Consider the following 20,054-nt stretch of genomic DNA (forward strand, 5'->3'; position numbering starts at 1 on the left):
TAGGGTCCCCAGGTGTTGCTGGACTACAACTCCCATCATGCACAGCAGTCTTCAGCCATCATGGCTGTGAGTGATGGGAGTTGTAGTAGCCCAACACCACCTGGGGACCCAGTGTTGGGAACCTCTGCCTGAAGTATCTCCAATGTTGAGAGCCAGGATGGATACCAGTTACTGGGGAGTGATAGCGTGAGGGATGGAACACTTCCTAGAGGCAGGAGTATAGCAAGGTTGGAGTGGGCCCTGGGACCAAAAGTGAAGATGTGGCCCTGTCCCCACCACGTTCTTCTTCAGAGAGGCATGGGGGCAAAGCAAAGAGCAAACCTTTGTTTATCAGGTGGTCCCAACCTCCTTCAGGGGTCCAGGGACATTTGGCGACTCTTGTTCAACTGCAGCTACACCCCAGCCTAAAGGCAGCATCTGATTGGCCACTGCGAGAAACAGGACATTAGATTGGCGGGACCTTTGATCTGATTCAGCAGAGCTCTTAGATTTGCCACTGAATAAAACAGGATTGTGCACATGCTAGTAACCTTCAGGCTTGACTACTGCAATGCACTCTATGTGGGGCTGCCTTTGTACGTAGTCCGGAAGCTGCAATTGGTGCAGAATGCGGACGCCAGATTGGTCTCTGGGACATCCCGTAGAGACCTTACTACTCCGGTTCTAAAAGATCTACACTGACTACCAATAGGTTTCTGGGCAAAATACAAAGTGCTGGTTATTACCTATAAAGCCCTTAATGGCTTGGGCCCGTGGTATTTAAGAGAACGCCTCCTTTGTTATGAACCCCACCGCCTATTAAGATCTTCAGGCTAGGTTGGTCTGAGGGTGCCGCCAGCTCATCTGGTGGCGACTCCAAGGTGTGCCTTCTCTGCAGTTGCCCTAGGACTGTGGAACACACTTCCTGCTAAGATTAGAGCTGCTCCATCTCTGTCGACCTTTAGGAAACAGCTAAAGACACATCTCTTCAGCCAAGCTTTTTAGTTATTTGGAGTTTTTAATGGATATTTTAATCTGGTTTTTATATGTTTTAACTGTTAAATTCTTGGTTTGTTTTATTCATGGTTTGTTTTATGCTGTAAACTGCCTAGAGACATCGGTAGTGGGCGGTATACACATTTATTAAATAAGTAAATAATGATGCCAAGGGAAGCCTGTAGGGCCCCTCTTTTCAGGGCTAGAAAGCCCCTGGCATCCTCACATATCCAGTGGACTACGGCCTGTGGACTACAGCCACCGAGTGGGTGGCCACTGCCAGCGAAGCAGCCATACCCTTTGATGTCTATTTAGTGCAAACATCAAAAGACACATAATTTGCTAGCTGGATGAAAGGAGCAGAGCAAGGGAAGCTACATGAAAAGGCTGGGGATTTAGTACGAAGCACGCACGAAGGCCAGGAAATATCGAACTGTGTATCAAACACGCGCTCAGTGCTTTGCGCTTCACCGCGCCGATTCGCAGGGCAAGAGGGAATTCGGCTTCTGAGGGCTGCGGCCGAGACAGCTGTCTCAACATGACATGATTACTTGGCCCGAGGCACACGTGTCAAGCAACAAGGGTTCATCCGAGGGCCTTCATGTGGAAGCATTTGGTCCTAGAGCTTCGTTCAGTGTCTTGTTTGAAAACCAGAAAAACAGAGAGAAGGCGAGATGACTTATTCTGTCTAAATTCAAAGAAGCACAAACCAGCACACTGAATTTCATGAACGCTCTGATTTCTTCCTGTTTCCCCCCATACATTTATAACAAACATTTTGCTCTGATGTTTCCCCCCGATGAAGTTAGAAAGCTAATAAGTGTATATGAGGTGTGGCTTGTGTTTTAAAGGATGAGTGGATTCCCTCAGTTCCATTCTATAACTGTTCCACGATTGGATTCCAGTTCAATTCCAGCTGGACTTTGTGTTTCAGAAAAGATTGTGTACATGAATGCTAAGGGGGAAATAAAGAAATGAAAAATGAAATTCATGTTGAATGAAATTCAAAAAACACAATTCCTGAGTTTAAAACTACAACAAATATATAAAATACACACACACAGACACAGACACACAGACACAGACACACAGACACAGACACAGACACACACACACTTAAAATGCTGGGATGTCTTTTGGAGGGAGTGTTCATTTAATTTACTTTTTCCTTCAGTAAAAGCCACCAAAACAAGTGTCTCCATTCTCTAGCTCACAAAATCATTTGCACAGTCTGTGTTCTGCTTTGGTAAAAATATAGCTGGTATAACGGAACTTCCACATCCAGACCAGAACCCAGGGAGGCAGATTCCATAAGCATCCCCATTTTTAATATACTGTCCTACCTATTTTGCTTGTCCCAACATAGGGATACTTCTCAGAGACAAAGTGCTTCTGTACATGGAAATGCTATTTATATATAACTACTACTAGTTGCTGTAGTGTGGTGATCTTACCCTTGCTTGTCCCTCTGGAGCCCAAGGTTCACATCCTATCTTCGCCCATGTCAAGAGCTATCAGCTGTTGCCTTCATGAAGCAACTCTTTGGCTGCTGATGGGAACAGGATATTTCATTAGAGACAGGGGCGTAGCTCTAATAGGGCAAGGGGAGACAGTTGTCTGGGGGGCCACTGCCTTGGGGGCCCCCAGAGGCAAGTCACATGTCTGACTCCCCCAGCCGTGCACTCGCCCGGGCTTCCTTCAGTTGTATTCATCCTCCGAAATTGATGTGAGTGTTAAGACCTGGAGCTACCAGAACAGCATGTCTTTCTCGAGTACCATTAAATGACTTGCATCGTCCACAATTGACAAAACCTTTAAAAAAATAATTTAGGATGATGTTCTATTGCACCACCATGCAGCCTCATTTAAGATTTCTTTACTTCATGAGCTGAGCTTCAGTGAGGGGGACGGGCATTTTAAAATCTTGTCTCTGGGCCCACTCCAACCTTGCTACGCCCCTGCTTAGAGAGCTCTTTGGGCTGTTATATCCTTAAGCATGAAGCTTCTCTCCTCTTCTGACTCTCTAAAGATAAGCCTTTCCCTACATCTTTCAACTTCAGAGCTTCTTTAGATTACTTCTTTAAACTACAACATCTCAAAAGTTCAACCAACGCTTGGGTATGGAGCACCTGGATGCAAGACCGATGGGTCTTTTAAAAGCAATACCAGCATCATGTTCCTAACACAATTATGCCGAGAGAAAAGCTCACACTGAAACAAAGGATACAAACATAGAAAGCCTGTTGGAGGCAAGGCAAAGAAGGAAGACCGAAGCCTTGGCACCTGGGCAAGAAGCAGCTCTCCCGAACAAACCGGGCTAAATTTAGGACTTGCTGGGAACACAAAAGTCAAGTTGGTAGTGCCTTTCAGAAGCCAGTAATGGACTCCAAAGCTGTGTGAAAGAACTTGGAAGCGAGGGCTGAACTGCTGCCAACATCTTTGGTGGAGTTAGTGCCAGTTTGATCCAAAAAAACAATGTTCTAGCCAAGGATTAGAGAGAGAAAACGTGGGCAGAAAACTGGAAACAAACTGACCTTAAACAATGAAGGAGTGGGGGGTGGGATTTTGGCCTGGGGCATGTCTGTCATCCAGCACTTCACAGTCAGTAGTTGCATTTTTGAAAGTCACCTCCTAAATTTGGCTAGGTAGGAAGATTCTCTCTCCCTGGATAAAAAGAAAGTTGAGGCATTCTTAAGTGCTCTCATTCTTCTCCACCAGGGTTACAAACGGAAGGAAAACCTGAGGAGCAATGGTTCACTTAGTTTTGGGGTGTGTGTGTGCTTTTTTCGGGGGGAATGGCATTTTGAGGGGAAGATATGGGTTATTAGATTTGGTGTGGAGGCATTCATAAAATAAAGGGAGAACTCCTCAAATGCTTAGAGGTGGGATCTGCACCCCTGTTCTCCACCATGAAGTTGAAACAGGACTGGTACTTATGCCCTGCAGAGTTCCACTGAAAGACAAAAGCTTGCATGTAATATGGGCTCACAGCTGAATTTCCCCTCATTGGTAATTGGCATAAACACCCAGAATCCAGAAGCAAACTGAAACTTCACAATGAGAACATAATAAGAGCCCTGCTGGATTAGACCACAAGCCCATCTGGTTCAGCATCCTGCCTCTGGGAAGACTGCAAGGAGCATGAGAGAAGAGGAGGCTGCTGGCAATATTCCTTCCTCCCTGCCCCCCCCCGCGCCCCCCAGGACTGTGGGCATGGCACCTCACCCCAGGAGGTGCAATACCTTGGGCTGCCTCTGTTGAATTACATAGGTTGGCCTGGTTCACACAGGCATCCAAATCTAGGTTTGATGCGGATTACTGATATTAGCATGATTGTGTGAACCCATGCCAAGCTGGGAATCTCAGATTCATCTTAGGCCATAAGCCACCTTGGCATAGTTTCACACAGTCACACTAATGTTGGTAGCCCACATTAAACCTAGATTTGAATGATTGTGTGAACCAGGCCATTAAATACATGTCAAGTGAATAAGTCCTTTCCCTGGTCTGTCCTGAATCTCCTGCCAATCCAAGCCAACAAACGAGCCAGTGCCATCTAGTTCTCTATACCACACAAGCCCTGTTGTATCCCTCCCGCATTTCGATAATTGGAAATGCTTACAATTAATCAAACAACTTCAAACGTTGTCTCTAGCCTTGGGGAACAGTCATGGCACACACTCTCTTCCTGGCATGTCTGTATGTGTATATATATATATATTAGCACCCTTTGGAAAGAGCAAAAGCACAGTGCAGGTCACGTATCCTGCAAATATAAATTACTTCTCAGTTAAAAGGAATTCAGCTATTTGCTGACTGAGGTTCCCTTCTCTTGTGTGTTCTGAGCTAGCCCTCGTCCAGCACGCACTGCAGATATTAGCCAGGATTAATTTTTTAAAATAGTTTTTTTAAAAAAACCAACAACTTCATGGCAACATTGTTTGATTCCTTCTGTAAAGGAAAATGGCATTCACAGACTCTTGAGTAGCACTGAATGCAACCAGCTCAAGGGCATTTTGCTAGTATATGCAGAGTGGAGAAATTGTATTGTAAAGCAAAGTGCGGATTCACCCCCTCACCCTCTAGGACAGTGATCTTCTCTAATTTTCAAGTGGGGGCCTCTTTGGCCAACCAACTAACAAACAAAACCCAAACCTTTCAATGTGCCGAGACCTCTGCACAGTACTGCACATTTCCCAGTGCCGAGAGGGCCCTTTAAGGGAGACGCAGCCCTATCAAGAGCTCGAGGAGGAAAACACTGGGAAGGGATACACCTCCCAGCACTCCATGCACACCTTCCAAGATGGTACAGGGGTTCAAGAGGGCTCTGTTTCCCTTTAAGGAGCCCACCGGCACTGGGCAAAGCACAGCACAACACAGTGAGAACGGCCATCTCCACGTGATGCCAAGTGGGCTGTGCAGAGTATTCGGCTTTGGCCGAAGCTTCCCACACGCCCAATCGACAATTAGTCGGGGAGCCACATTTAGGGTCTATGGGGACTGCTACTGCCCCCCAAAGCCACCTAATGGCACAGGGGGGGAAATGACTTGAATAGTAAGTCTGAGGTTGCCTGAGGTTGTTTGTGTACGGTTTTAACTTGTTTTGATGTTATCGTTAACCGCCCAGAGATGACGGTTTGGGACAGTGTACAAATCTGATAAACAAATAAAATAAAATAAAATAAATGTGTAAGTACAGGCAGTTGCAGTGGGGATTCTCCTAACTGCTTGAACAATGCTTCGCCTCACTGGTGGGAGGTGGGAAAGCACAAGACAAGGAGCAGGCTCCTCCTTCCAGCTTCCCAGCAGCCTGGTCTTGACTGATCTTGCTGTCAGGCATGAATTGTCCCCTTTGCTAAGCAGGGCCTCATGGCTGAAACCCGGGTTAAGTGGCGGGCTCCATGAGTAGGCTTGCCGCTGAGAGCTGCGCAGTTCCCATAGCTGCACACGAGCAGCAGGGACGAGGCTGGGCTTTCATAGCCCAGTTCCTGCTGCTGGTGAGAATAGCTTCAGGAAGCTGCCATATACTGAGTCAGACCATGGGTCCATCTGGCTCAGTATTGTCTACACAGACTGGCAGCAGCGTCTCCAAGGTTGCAGACAGGAGTCCCTCTCAGCCCAAGCTTGGAGATGCTGCCAGGGAGGGAACTTGGAGCTTTCTGCATGCAGATGCTATTCCCAGAGCAGCTCCATCCCCTAAGGGGAATATCTTACAGTGCTGACACATGTAGTCTCCCATTCCAATGCAAGCCAGCGCAGACCCTGCTTAGAAAAGGGGACAATTCATGCTTGCAACCGCAAGACCAGCTTTCCTCTCATAAAACAGGACCATAGGAAGCTGCTTTCTACTGAGTCAGACCCTTGGTCCCTCTAGCTCAGTATTGTCTACACCAGGGATTCCGAACATGATGTTATTGGACTTCCGCTCCCATAATCCCCAGCCCCACTCGCCTTTAGTTGGGGATTATGGGAGTTGAAGTCCAACAACATCTGGGGACCCAACGGTGAGAATCCCTGGTCTACACAGACTGACAGCAGCTTCTCCAAGGCTGCAGGCAAGAGTCTCTCTCAGTCCTGTCTTAGAGATGCCAGGGAGGGAACTTGGAACCTTCTGAGAGCAAGCATGTAGATTTTCTTCCCAGAGCGGCTTCATACCCTAAGGGGAATATCTTACAGTGCTCACACATGTAGTCTCCCATTCCAATGCAAACTAGGGCAGACCCTGCTTAGAAAAGGGGACAATGCATACTTGGTATCACAAGACTAGCTCTTCTGTCACTTTTCAAGCCCTATGCTGCCTGCAGCAAGGCAGCAAGTAGCAAGCTTACCAATGGAGCTTATCAGTAGCATGTAGCAAGGTACCATGCAGTCCGGGCTGGTCCTTGGCCCCAGTCCCTAGCGGCTGGATCATTCAAAGTGAAAGCCTGCCTTGCTTCTTCCCTCCCTAGCAGTCTTTCCAGCTTTGCAACCCACCATGCTTCTGTGTTGCTTGATAAAAGCTGCCGTCCCTCATTACCGGCCACTATCACATTGCTCTCCCCACTCCGAATTTGCCATGCTTGTCTGCTTTTCTGTGTAAAAAGGTTAGGTATGCCTAGAGGGAGTGTGAATGTTGCAGAGAACGGGGGGTGGGGGGAACCACATTGGAAACAGAACTATGGGCACCATGCCAGACTCTTGACTGCAACTAACCAATGGGTGCTGGTTTCCCCTCCCCTTGCTTTTTTTAAAAAAACCCAACCTCATTATAGTCTCTCTGCTCTGAATGTACTCACATAAATTAGATTTTCCAAAGCAGAGCTCTCTTTACGTAACCCTGTTTTCAAAAGATAGAGGCAGCGTATGTTTAAACAATTTAGGAGAACAAATAGCTGCAAGATGCGTCTCAGATGGCCCTTCCTGCCGCTAGAGCTGGATTCCCTGCTTGAGTGGAGCGACACATATGTTCTGCGCTCTGCTTGGATGTAATGGAGACGACCACGTAAAAGCCTTCAGGGAGTCCACACTCACACAGCCGTATGGGCTCTTCCCGTTAAGCTCCACTCCAGGGGGTTAGGGGATTGCTAAGACTGGCCACCATGATGTTTAGAGATGGAGGAGTCAACCAAGAGCCCAGTTCATATTTGCCAGTACAGGCAGGAGCCACTTCATCGTAGTAAGAGCCCAGAGTCCAGGGGTAACGGAATCAGGCATGCGACCACTTTGTCCAATGACTGTGGCCATAAGAAAATTTTCAGGTTGATATTGTATATACTCAGGGGCAAGAGAACATCTGCACCTATAAGGCCACATTTTTACAAAACTCTTACATATTATAGATAGGGCCTGAAATGTGAAAAATGGAATCATAATTTTTGGACAATGTTTCTGATTCTGTTACCAACTTATTCTCCACATTTCAGACCCTGTCTGGATACCTATAATATTTCAGGCTTTTGTAAAAAATATGGACTTCTAGTAGGAGAGGTTCTCTTGCTGGTACAATATCAGCTTGAACTAAAGCCATTGAAAAAGTGGTAAAATGCCTGATGCCATTACCCTTAGAATTACCGCCCCCCATGTTACTCTGATGGGCATATGAATTCAGTAATAGTATGGGTGAGGTCAGTTGTATGCTTTCTTTCTACTGGGCAATGACTGGATAAGGAGGAAACATTAGGCACCACTATGAAATCAAAGCGAGAGGAGACCTCAAAGGTGCCGTGGGAATAATTTATTAGCCCCATGATGTCTAGACTAAGATACTCAGAGGTAGAGTTATTTCATAAAGTAGAGTTATTTAACAGAACCCCAGGCAGTCCTGTTTCAGAGTTAAGCATGTTACTTGTAAAGGGGATAAATAAACACATCTGCCCTCCCAGCCCCACAATATGCATCAATAAGTCCAGTCATTTTGCCAGATGTCCATCGTTTGGCTCTAATATTTTTGGGCTGGCTCCTAGATCCAAAGCAAAATTGCCAGGGCCTGGCTTGATATTAAAACATGTAATATTTGTACTGTATTTATATATTTGTTTTTATATCTATATCTTGTAATATAACATAATGTATTTCCTATCATTATACAGAACATCTTTATAGTAGATATTTCAAGGCTACTGACTCTTCTTCAAGAGTAACTGGTTCAAAGGATGACCAAAATGGTCTTCCTCAGAGTTGCTGAGATAACATGATAGATTGTTTTGGAAACCATGGAATTTTAAGTCACTGGGATCTCAGGTCATTGGGACTGAGGGATTTAGGCTCTTGGGCCCTGAGACCTTAGGATCTAGGGACTTTTGTGTCCTTTTAATCTCCTTTTTCTGTCTTATCCATGCTCTTTATGCCATTTTATGTCTCTGCCATTTTTGCCATTTTATGCCTTGTACTTTGTGCTGGTCTAAGACCGTATTAAAGATTGATTGATTGATTGGCTGAATATTGTTTTGGTCATCCTTGGTCCGGATTAAACCAATTTTCTCTGGAAAAGGGTCATGGGACTTGAAGCACACAGGGTCAAGATATTATTTGCACCACACCAATGGCCTGGTAGTACAGCACCACTTGTTTTCTTCTGTCCATGGTCCTCCTCATACACCAGACCTCACGGAGCTGTTTCTCTGTAGAGATATCCTGTGCAGGGCCGACCCTTCCGTAAGGCAAGGGGAAGCAATCACCTCAGGTGGCAGATTATTGGGGTGCCAGAGAGGCAGTCAAGCCACCACTGATTGTGTGTGTGTGTGTGTATCCATAGTCATAGTCGAGAGAGAGAAAGAATGAATGCCAGAGTCACAATCATTATTTTCTTTGCCTCCATTCTAAGAAAGCTCTGAAAGTATAATGTGTACCCTCGCATGAGACTGAACATTTTTACCAGCCACGTCGTGAATCACAAAGAAAGATAGAGTGGAGGGCCTTTTACCAACACATCCCCAGACTGCTTTTGAATGCACCTTAGAAGAAAAGCTGAAGAGAAATAACAAACACATATTTTCACACTAAACATCCTTAAAAAGAAAAAAAGGTGCAAAATTCATACAGTCAGCATCCTCATTACCAGTTCTATAAAAATTGACGTCTTCTCAACATTTATGGATATGCAACATTGTCACTTCTTGTCTCCTGCCTGGTTTCTTTGTGAATGAAAAATCTAGATCCTCAGAAGAAGAGAAAGGCATGTTTCCTTTATTATTAGTTTGTGCGTTAGAATGAGGCAGACCATCTGGTCTTCTTGGTTCTAAAACATTTTCTGGACGAATGGTTTGATGATGAAAAATATGTCACTGTAATGGAGCAACAGAGCTAATGCACTAAAGAATGTGCTCCAGGAATGCTTAGTAAGAAGAGAAGCTTGTCAGCATACAGAAAAAGAAACCAACAGAGGCATTTACATGTGGTGAGGTACCTTTTTCAGCACATATTCCAAGGAAACAAGATGCAAGCCTTAATTGTGCAATTACATCAGGCTACTGTGAGGCTCAAACCGTGTCCTATAAATAGACATTTCTCTCATATCCGATCAAATGCAACATGTATAAATGCTATTATGCTCACTGAAGGAAAAGTCAACACTTGTGGAGTCTCCACTCCAAATTATGGCTCTATGGTTTTTATATATAAATAAATCAACCCATTTAAGCAGTCAACTGTTCTGTCCATTCTAAAGGAAAGCATGTGGCTCTGTTTTCAAACGGTTTTATTAAGCAACACAAAAGGAAGCAATGAACACTTTTCTAGAAAGTTCCAAGTTGCTCATTCTTAAGTTCCATTGTTTTGAATGTCTAAATGAAACATGAGAGGCCAGCAACCCAGGAAATGTTCCACTTGGACACCACATTTAGCCACATGGGTGACAACATCTAAGTGAATTCATCCAGTTACCCAGTGTATCTGTGCCTTTAGTTATATGCAGTGACAATCTCCAAAAAAAACCCACAAAACCATTCACTGCAGGTCCTTTATCAAAGTTGTCAACGATGCCCCTGTGATATTTGGTGGAACTGAGATCTATCTTAGTGGGGGATGACCACAATCCAAAGCAAGTATATGTGTGGGTCATAGGAGATGCAAATGCTCACAGTTGGAGGTGTCTGGAAGGCAGTGGTGGACTAGAAAAAAAATTGAGGGGGGCACAGAATGGGCACTGTGCATTTCTAGGTGGGTGAGCCGAGTCCCGAGTTGCAGATGTTAGATTTCTGAAACAGAAATCAGGGGCAGGTGTGGGGGTGGGGTGGGGTGTGGGGGACCATATCAGAAGAGGTGCTTGCCCCCCTTGCTCCCCCCTCAAGTGGAGCCTCCCCTTTCTGGAAGGTTCCTGCAGCAGAATGGGCAAATAGCTTCTTCGCTAAAACCTGGCTTTCTTGTTCAGTCAGGACGCCTCCATATTTGCACGCACTTCTCCCTGGTTTGCACATATGCCTGTCCAGGATTGTGGCCGAAAGGAAGAGCTAGATATTTGGAGAGATGCATGCCTACTTGCCTCTTTCTCACGCAGGGAGATGCTGAGGTGGGGTGTGCTCTTTGGACCATAGTCCCCAGCACTTCATTTCCACTGGGAGCCTGAGTGAGCTCTGTGCCTGAGGGTCCATAGGGCTGCTCTCTGGGCAAAGAGGCACCTTTGAAAGTGGCGATTCTCTTCTATTTAGCAGGGGGAGGGGAGCAATGGGCCCTATCCAGCCCCAGCACAGCATCCCTCGAGTGTTATCGATGGGGGTCTCCCTTGCGTCATGTCCATTTTTAGACAGTGAGCCCTTTTGGGACAGGGAGCCATTAGTTTACTACTTTTCCTGCATAATTTTTTTAGGGGGGGCTAAAAAATAGTATATACATGTTCTTAATAATGATGATAATGCTATATTTGCAGAGCTTGCCCCGTAGTCTGATCAACTCATCTCAGGTGTGATGACGCTGCCAAAGCCCTTGCTTCCTTTCCCAGGTTGACCACAGCTGGTTTCAGCTGGGCATCTGCTTCTGGCCCTCCTTATCCTCTGTTGTGCCCTTGTTAGTAATCCCTGTCCATTTTGTAGGCCTGTGCATGGCCCAAATTTTTGGATTCTGATGTGACCTGAACTAACACAACAGTGGCACTGTCAGGTGGGGCCATGTCAGCCCCTTCCACCTGTCATGCTGTCTGTGTCATGTTGGAGATTAGATACTTGTCGGTCCTTTCCTCGCTGGCCTCTCTTCCTCCTCTTTTACCTTCCACTCAGTAGAGACAGGCTGCACTTTGCTTAAGCTTCTCTCCAGAAGGCGCATGCACACTCACACACGCGCGCGCGCGCGCACACACACACACACTTGTGCAGCTTCAGTATAAAAGTTCACTCCTGCTAACTGGACAAAGAGGCACCTTTTTAAAGTGGTGATTCTCTTTATTTAGCAGGGGGAGAGTAACTGGCCCTATCCACCCCCAGCACAGCACCTCCAGTGACTGTTGCTGGTGTCTCTCTTATGTTTCTTTTTAGATTGTGAACCCTTTGGGGACAGGGAGCCATCTTATTTATGTATTATTTCTCTGTGTAAACTGCTCTGAGCCATTTTTGGAAGGGCGATATAGAAATTGAATAAAATAAATAATAATAATAATAATAATAATAATAATAATAATAATAATAATAGGATTTTTCCCCTCATTTTTTTTAAAAAAATCCCTTCTAGGTTGTGTGAGTGGTGCAGATGCTTCTGGGACCGATAGTTGTTGTTGTTTTTCTGGGGCAGGAGCCATGATCACTATTTTGAACTCCATTCAGGACTCGAGTTTCTGGTCAAAGCAGACTGCCACCCACCTCCTCCCCACCAAGCCCCAGAACCCCACTGTTTGGAGCTTGGCCGCTGCTGAGCACCACAACCTCTGTAGTAGTTACTGAAAAGACGTGATATGAAATCATCACATTTCATGCATCTCTGTGGTAGGGACACCCAACGCCCAATGAAAGGAAAGGGGGAAAGGAAAGAAAGGAGAAGACCAGGCTTTTGCACGCAGTTATGCAGTTCTTTCAACATCTAGTTCCATCCAAAGTATTTATTCTGGAGTCTCTGGATTAAGAGGGTGTGTGTGTCTTTGCCAAGCTGTGGCGGATCTTGGGAGCCTAAGTCATCCACAACCCCAAAGGGTGGCAGACTGGTAATAAAACCCACCTGCCTCAAAAACAGGGCAGAGTGAAATAAAACGCCTTCCCCAAATGCTGGCAGGCATCAGCTAGTAGGTTTATAAATGTCATCAGCAAAGGAAACATCACCATAAGTCTACATTCCACATGCCATCAGGTTGGATGTTGTAAAGAGGAGCACTATTAGGTGTGCGAATGCTCCTTAAGGGCAAGGACCTCTCCCGTTTGACTATGTAACTCTTGCAATATACAGCCCTTGCAATACTGTAACTCAGTTTCAATATTCACGAATGATGCTCTGTGTGTGACGACAAATAAACTAATGTTCATTTTGGAGGACAGAGTGTGAATCTAGAGAACCAGGTTGTTTAGGTAATGGAGATTCTGTTAAACAGACACACGTATTCTCAAATAAGCATTACCAGCCAAACCCAACAAAATCAGGATCCAACCCTCCATTTATCACCTTTGAAATGACAAAAAAAAATTAATAATCATCCACTATTGTACCATATACAGAAGCTCATGCAAAATGTGGAAGGTCTTACCAGAGAGGAATTGAGGCAGTAGTGGAAAACATATAAGAGAAAGCATTACAGAATATCAAGAACTGACTGTCTGGGAAGAAGACAGTTGAATCTCATATACTAGACCAACAGGCTAACAAGACAGTTTCCTCATTAACAGTTTCTACAGAATAAGCAAGCACGTGATCACCCATACCTTGTTATGGTCTCTGAAAAAAAAAATATAAAAGGAAACATTCCACTGACTTCTTTGCTCTACGACATGCACCAAACTTCTCCAAAATGCAACCAGGCGTGCATCACATATATCTGATCCCGCTTTGCCAATGTAACAGCTTTTATAAGCAAATCTTTTGACAGCGATGCGCAAAAGCTTCATGAAGTGTAAAAGTGTCAGAGATTTCCAGTTTTAAGTGCTATATAATCTTGGCTTCCAGCCCAGTGTGACTTTGCAAACATTAAAACGTGGAAGGCAACTTCTCAGAAAGAAAGAGAATGCAGGGGGGTGGGGGGAGGTCATTTAGATGCCGTTTAGGAAAGCAAGCAGTTTTTGCAGCCAGAAGGCAAGGTATATGGATGAGAATGGACCAAAATTAGATTTTTGCTCAAAACAAACAAACAAACAAAAGCATCATTACCATTGTTATCTTAACTTGTTCTCCATATTGCCGCACATGGCTTCGCTGAGACAGTGGTCCACAGTCCATTCTAACAGACATTAACAAGCAAGCAAGAAATGGAAGCTCAGGCACCATCTGGCATCCAGTTGGATTCTTCTTATTATTATTAATAAACACAGGCCAAAGGACAGACAAGACAACCGAAAGGACAGGCACGTTCTCTCCGGAAATAAAGAAAGAAAGGGAAAACAGAAAAAACAAAACATGGATTTGGGGGGTGCACAAACCTTCGGGTTCTGCGTTCTCTTTGAGGTGGACTTGCTTCAGTGGGCAGCAGAAGATTTCGTGACACTTAGCACGAAAGGGGGACTCTTTTTTCTTTAATTCCGTCGATTGGATGGAATCTTGCCGTAACATAATATACTCCTGTGTGCCAGGGGGGGCGTCATCCATAACTGTGATCACCACATAACAAAATGAACTTAAGTTAGAACGAAAGGAAAAACAAAACAAAACAAAACAAAAACAAAAACAAAGAAAAGGGGGGGAAAGAAAAATCTAGAGAAGTAAATCAATGCTACTATGATACAGGGAGGGGTCTGGGGAAGAAGAGGGAAAGGAAGACAGCAGTAGAGAGGAAAAGAAAAACAAAGGAAATTAATGTTCTCTGCTTATGATGGTAGAGGAGGAGGAGTGAGGAGGAGGAGAGTGGGGATAGTTTAGCTTTATATTTCAGTGCTTATATCAATATTTCTAGCAACTGTCTAAGACATTTTCTGTTAAGGAAGATAGCTCACATATTTAAAAAGATTGAACATGAACTGTCTACAACACATATAACTACCTGCCAAGATTATGCACAACATGGCTCTATTGAGACTACAAACAATAAGAGGTAAAATAGCATGCATTTTGATTGTTAAGTCTGCAGGTGTTCTCTCCCTGCCAGGCTGTCAGAACAGCAACAAGGTATTCGTACAGATCCCAAGCACCGCAGACGCAGGGCTACTAGGATTTTTTGTTTGAGATTCTTCCCCCCTCCCCAAAGGAGGATTGTAATCGGAGGACATTTAACCTTGCCACTTGCAGGTACAAATGAGCCTCAGTCGAAATTACTCCCGAGCGGGGAATGCAGAGTAACAGCAGCTTCATTGATTTTAATGAAGTTATTTCAATGAATTCGTTTTCAAGTTTCCTGCTAGTGGCCAAATTAAAGGGAAGCCAGGCAAAACCTCTGTGATGACCCTCTAAGTTACTGTTATTACAAGGCTAAAAACGAATACTGGTTGCAGGCAGGGGGCGGAAACTGTAAAGGTCCCAAAGTCTGGTGAAAAAGGAACCTACTTCTGGAATTCCATGTGGGGATAAATGGTGTGGATCTGGCAGATCATTATCAGGAGAGAATTCCATCAACCAGGGGCCACTACAAAAAAGACCCTGCTTCTAGTAAATGGCCGATTTATCCAACAATGGTGGTGCTAAGGCCCAGTTTTCACTGATGTGGTAAAGCTGTGTTGTCCATGATGTGCCACTTCAGATTGCAAGTGGAAGCTCCCATTACTGACTGCTCATTAAAAAATAAATAAAAATCCTGCACATAAATCTAGTACATAAGGGTGAAAACTAAGTAAGGGTTCCCACTACTGAGGCTTTAAGGTACAAATGAAATCTCAACAGGGCACACGGCTTTCTTGTCCTGACCACTGGGCCTGCAGTGGTTGTGTGTGTGTGTATGTGTGTGTGTGTGTATGTGTTTTTTTAAATGACTATAAAATTTGATCAGTGTTGTCAGAGGACTGGAAATGAAAATGGGCAGGAATGTCCTCCAAAGTTTATTCCATGGAGAGAGGACAACCATTTGTTCATTGAGAACATAAGAACAGCCCTGCTGGATCAGGCCCAAGGCACATCCAGCCAAGCACCCTGTTTCCCACAGTGGCCCACCAGATGCCTCCAAGAAGCCCACAGGCAAGAAGAATGTGCACACCCTCTCTCCTGCTGTTGTTCCCCTGCAATTGGTATTTAAAGGCATCTTGAGGCTGGAGGTGGCCTATAGCCCTCAGACTAATAACCATTGATAGACCTGTCATCCATGAATTTATCTAAGCCCCTTTTAAAGCCATCCAAGCTGGTGGCCATCAACACAGCCCGTGGCACAGAATTCCATGGATAAATTATGTGCTGTGTCAAAAAGCACTTCCTATTGTCAGTCCTAAATTTCCTGACCTTCAGTTTCATGGATGACCACCTAATGTCACAGCGGAAAAGTAACTTGCCTAGGGAGCAAGAGGTTGTTGTTTCAAATCCCTGCTGGTATGTTTCCTAGCCTATGGGAAATACCTATATCGGGCAGAAGCGATATAGGAAGATGCTGAAAGGCATCATCATCTCACACTGCGCGGGAGGAGGCAATGGCAAACCCCTCCTGTATTCTACCAAAGAAAACCACGTGGCTTTGTGGTCACTCGGAGTTGACACAAACTCGAAGGCACAACAACAACAACACTGTAGGTCCTAAATTTCCCAACCTTCAGTTTCATGGGATGGCCCCTGGTTTTAGTGCTGTGAGAGAGGGAGAAAACATTATCTCGGTCCACTCTCTCTACTCCACTCATAATTTTATACACTTCTATTATCTCTCCCTTTAGTCACTTCTTTTCCAAACTAATGAGTCCCAGATGCTGTAGCCTGTTCTCATAAGAAAGGTGCTGCAGCCCCCTGATCATCTTGGTTGCCCTCTTCGGCACCACTGTTACCCTAATCCTGACCCTGACCCTTGACTCTGCGCAAAAATGAATGCAATTCTACCATAATCGTTTGGAGACAGGGATAAAGAAAGAGCAACCACGTACAGAAAACTGTAAGTGCAACCATGCCATCGCCGATTTGCCATCTCTAGGAGGGCAGATAGAAATTTCTATGAGCATTCGTTCCCTGAGATGGTACCAATGCCATCCAAAATGTGTGGACCTGACTCACGGACTAAGTGACTTTTGTCCAAGGAATCAGGCCATGGGATGACACAGCCAGCTGCAGACTGTGGCCTCTGGCTGGCTTCTCTGTGGAAACCTCAACTGCTTCTGCATGGCCATTAGCACTTTGAGACTCCTGATACTTTGCTTCCCTGGGCAACAGGCACTGTCGCAATGATCATTAAGACTCTCACCAAAGTGCCATTGAAAGCCACACATAAAATTAATAGGATGATAAAACAGGTTTGGAGGAAAGGGAACCAGGTTCCTGGAGAGCTAAGGGCTGGGCTGCCGGGTAACAGCTGTCAACAAAAATAGCTTTATTTAAAGAGAATTTAGCAAAAAGCCAACATTGATATCACTGGGAAGTGAGCTTCCTGGCAACTTCTGAGTAATAACTACCAGCAGGGAGGACCTGGAGCTTGTTATCCAAGCTAGCAAATTTCCCCTATGAAACGTCATGCAAAAAATTGGTGCTGCTCAGATCTTACTCAGCGGAAAAGCAGCAAGAAAATATTTATCCTTATCATTAAGCAGCAGAACTGCCCTGAGACCTAGGCCACTTGTAAGAATTAGACTGGGAAAGGATGGTTCATTCCCTCAATTTTTAATAGGGTTTCACAAACCCTATAAAATACAGGGTTATAAATCCCCACCCCCCCACCCTGCCTTTTAAACCCTGAACATTTTGAGCATCACTGGTTCAGGACAATCATTGCAGTTCTATCTATCTATCTATCTATATGGCTATTGCTCAGTATTCTGCATTTAAAGCCCCAATACTCTATTTTGCCAGACTATTGCCCACTAATCTTCCATTTGCAGCACAGACAGTCCTGGCTATCTGTTTTATATCATGGCAGGCTGTTAAAGGTTTCCCATTCAAAGCATAGGCCTGGCTATCTAGTGCATCATCTTTTTTAGTTTATTTTGCATTGGGCTAAGCTATTGCCCCTCAGTTTTCCCTTTACATAAGCCACCTAATGGGGCAGTGGGGAAACGCTCAACGAACAAGCAGAAGGTTGCTGGTTCAAATCCCTGCTGGTATGTTTCCCAGACTATGGGAAGCACCTATATCGTGCTGCACCTATATCGGGCAGCAGCGATATAGGAAGATGATGAAAGGCATCATCTCATACTGCACAGGAGATGGCAATGGTAAACCCCTCCTGACCTTCAGTTTCATGAGATGACCACCTAATGTCGCAGCAGAGAAGTAACTTGCCTAGGGAGCAAGAGGTTGCTGTTTCAAATCCCCGCTGGTATGTTTCCCAGGCTATGGGAAACACCTATATTGGGCAGCAGTGATACAGGAAGATGCTGAAAGGCATCATCATCTCATAGTGTTAGGGAGGAGGCAATGGTAAACCCCTCCTGTATTCTACCAAGGAAAAACCATAGGGCTCTGTGGTCGCCAGGAGTCGAAATTGACTTGACGGCACATTTTACTTTACCTTTACTGCACAATTTGGCTAGCTATTTCACATCACATCAAGCTATCATGATCAGTTTCCCTTTCAAATCACTGGCCAGCTATTTCATATCAGGCTAGGTTATTGCCCAATTTCCCCTTTATAGCACAGAATCTCAGTTGGCTATTGCACATCATGCCAGCCAGACTATTCCCGTCCCCATTCAAAGCACCAGTCATCTATTTCACATCAGGCTAGGCTATTGCCCATCAGTTCTTTACAACACAGACAGTCCTGGCCAGGCCAAGCAACACACTAGGTCATTGTACTTGTAAATGCAATTCATCCCCAGGTAGGGCTCACAGGATGGAGTAGGTATCTGGCTTTACCCCTCGAGTCACAATTTTGCATCTGGCTCCACCTCATAGGGGGAAAGCAGCTTCATATGTTGGGGATAAGGTCATAGCTCAGTAGTAAAGCATCTGCTTTGCATACAGATACCAGGTATGGTGCCTGGTATCTCCAGGTAGGGCTGGGAAAGACCTGACTGAAACCCTGGAGAGCTGCGGCACTCCAGTGAGCTAGATTGACCAAGGTAGAAGGCAATCAATCTGGACACAGTGGGAGATCTGCCTGTGGCTCACCTCTCTTTTCTTCTTTGCCTGCCTGCTTACCTGCTCCAGAACACAAGCACTGGCCCATCTTCAGCTGCATCATCAGCTTCTGGCCCCTTGGACCCTGCTCTGCTTGCTGCAGAACTAGATACTACCCAAAGAAGGTCAGTACTTTATTTCTGCCTTTTAGAAGCTGTTCTTAGAATTGGAAATTCTCATAAAATCTCATTGGGAGGCCGGTGGGACTGTCACCTTGTCATGATTGATGCCAATGTTGTGAAAAGGAACAGAAAAACCATTTCTTAACATGATGGATAGCCTAAAGCCAGGTGTGGAATTATTAAACAACTCAGAATCACAATAAGAACCTTTTTAAAAATAGATATACAGATTTCTCTCTCTCTCTCATGGAAGTCTTCAATTTCTTGAAGTGATGAGAGAGATGGACAACTTAATGGAACCAGTGGAAGGAAGTCTACAGAAAAGTCATAAGAACATAAGAACAGCCCTGCTGGATCAGGCCCAAGGATGCCCATCTAGTCCAGCATCCTGTTTCGCACAGTGGCCCACCAGATGCCGCTGAAAGCCACAGGCAGAAGTTGAGGGCATGCCCTCTCTCCTGCTGTTACTCTCCTGCAACTTGTACTCAGAGGCAGCCTGCCTTTGAGGCTGGAGGTAGCCCACAAGCCTCCGACTAGTAGCCATTGGGATGACATAGTAGTCCCAGGCCTTAATTACCAATCCTGACATATCAATTCATGTAAAATGTTTAATGTGAACAGGAATGGACCACAGCCACTGTCCTGGGCAGGAACAGCTCACAAATACTGCAAAGGGGCATCTCACGGGAATAATTGATCCAGTTCACTTTGTGAATGGAGAAAACTGGCCAAAAATTGCAAAACCAACCAAAAGGAAAACCGAGAGATGTCAAGAGCACAAGAAATCTAAATTCATTAACTCAGTGAAGGAAGGACTGGGAAATATCAGCTCAACAAGGAATGGCATGATTGGATTAAATATGCCAAGAGTAATACTCAGTTTTCACAATGATGAGGCAAGTTCACCAGAGCGGAGAAGGGGGACCATGCTGTGCTGTGGAGCTACATGGCAATCAGGGCAACCTCACAGCCTGCCAAAGTCCCGAATACCTCTGTTTGCTCGTGAGTAGCTGCTCCTGATTTGCCAAGTGTTAATTGCTCCCCCCCCCCAACATGTGCACTGTTGTCATTGGGCAGTAGAGAATGGAGCTGTCACTGGGAGGTGACCACAACTGCTGTGGCTGCCGAATCCCACTCCCAAAATGCCACCTTTGGCAGTCATCAGGCTTCAGCCAGAGCTCATAC

The 20,054-nt window shown here is 45.2% G+C and overlaps 1 protein-coding gene across 4 annotated transcripts in view; it reads right to left on the minus strand.

The window, feature by feature from the left end:
• FGF13 (fibroblast growth factor 13) overlaps positions 1-20,054 on the minus strand; it is a 263,484-nt gene that overhangs the window by 86,876 nt on the left and 156,554 nt on the right. For 3 of the 4 annotated variants that reach the window (XM_053274439.1, XM_053274441.1, XM_053274443.1), the window contains one exon: positions 13,998-14,165. The exons of the other annotated variant lie outside the window; for it this stretch is intronic. In XM_053274439.1, coding sequence (XP_053130414.1) covers positions 13,998-14,165 — 168 coding nt within the window. The remainder of the gene's footprint in view (positions 1-13,997; positions 14,166-20,054) is intronic. 4 annotated transcript variants of the gene reach the window in all.

Source organism: Hemicordylus capensis, chromosome 11 (assembly GCF_027244095.1).
Source record: "Hemicordylus capensis ecotype Gifberg chromosome 11, rHemCap1.1.pri, whole genome shotgun sequence".
Lineage (NCBI taxonomy): Eukaryota > Metazoa > Chordata > Lepidosauria > Squamata > Cordylidae > Hemicordylus > Hemicordylus capensis.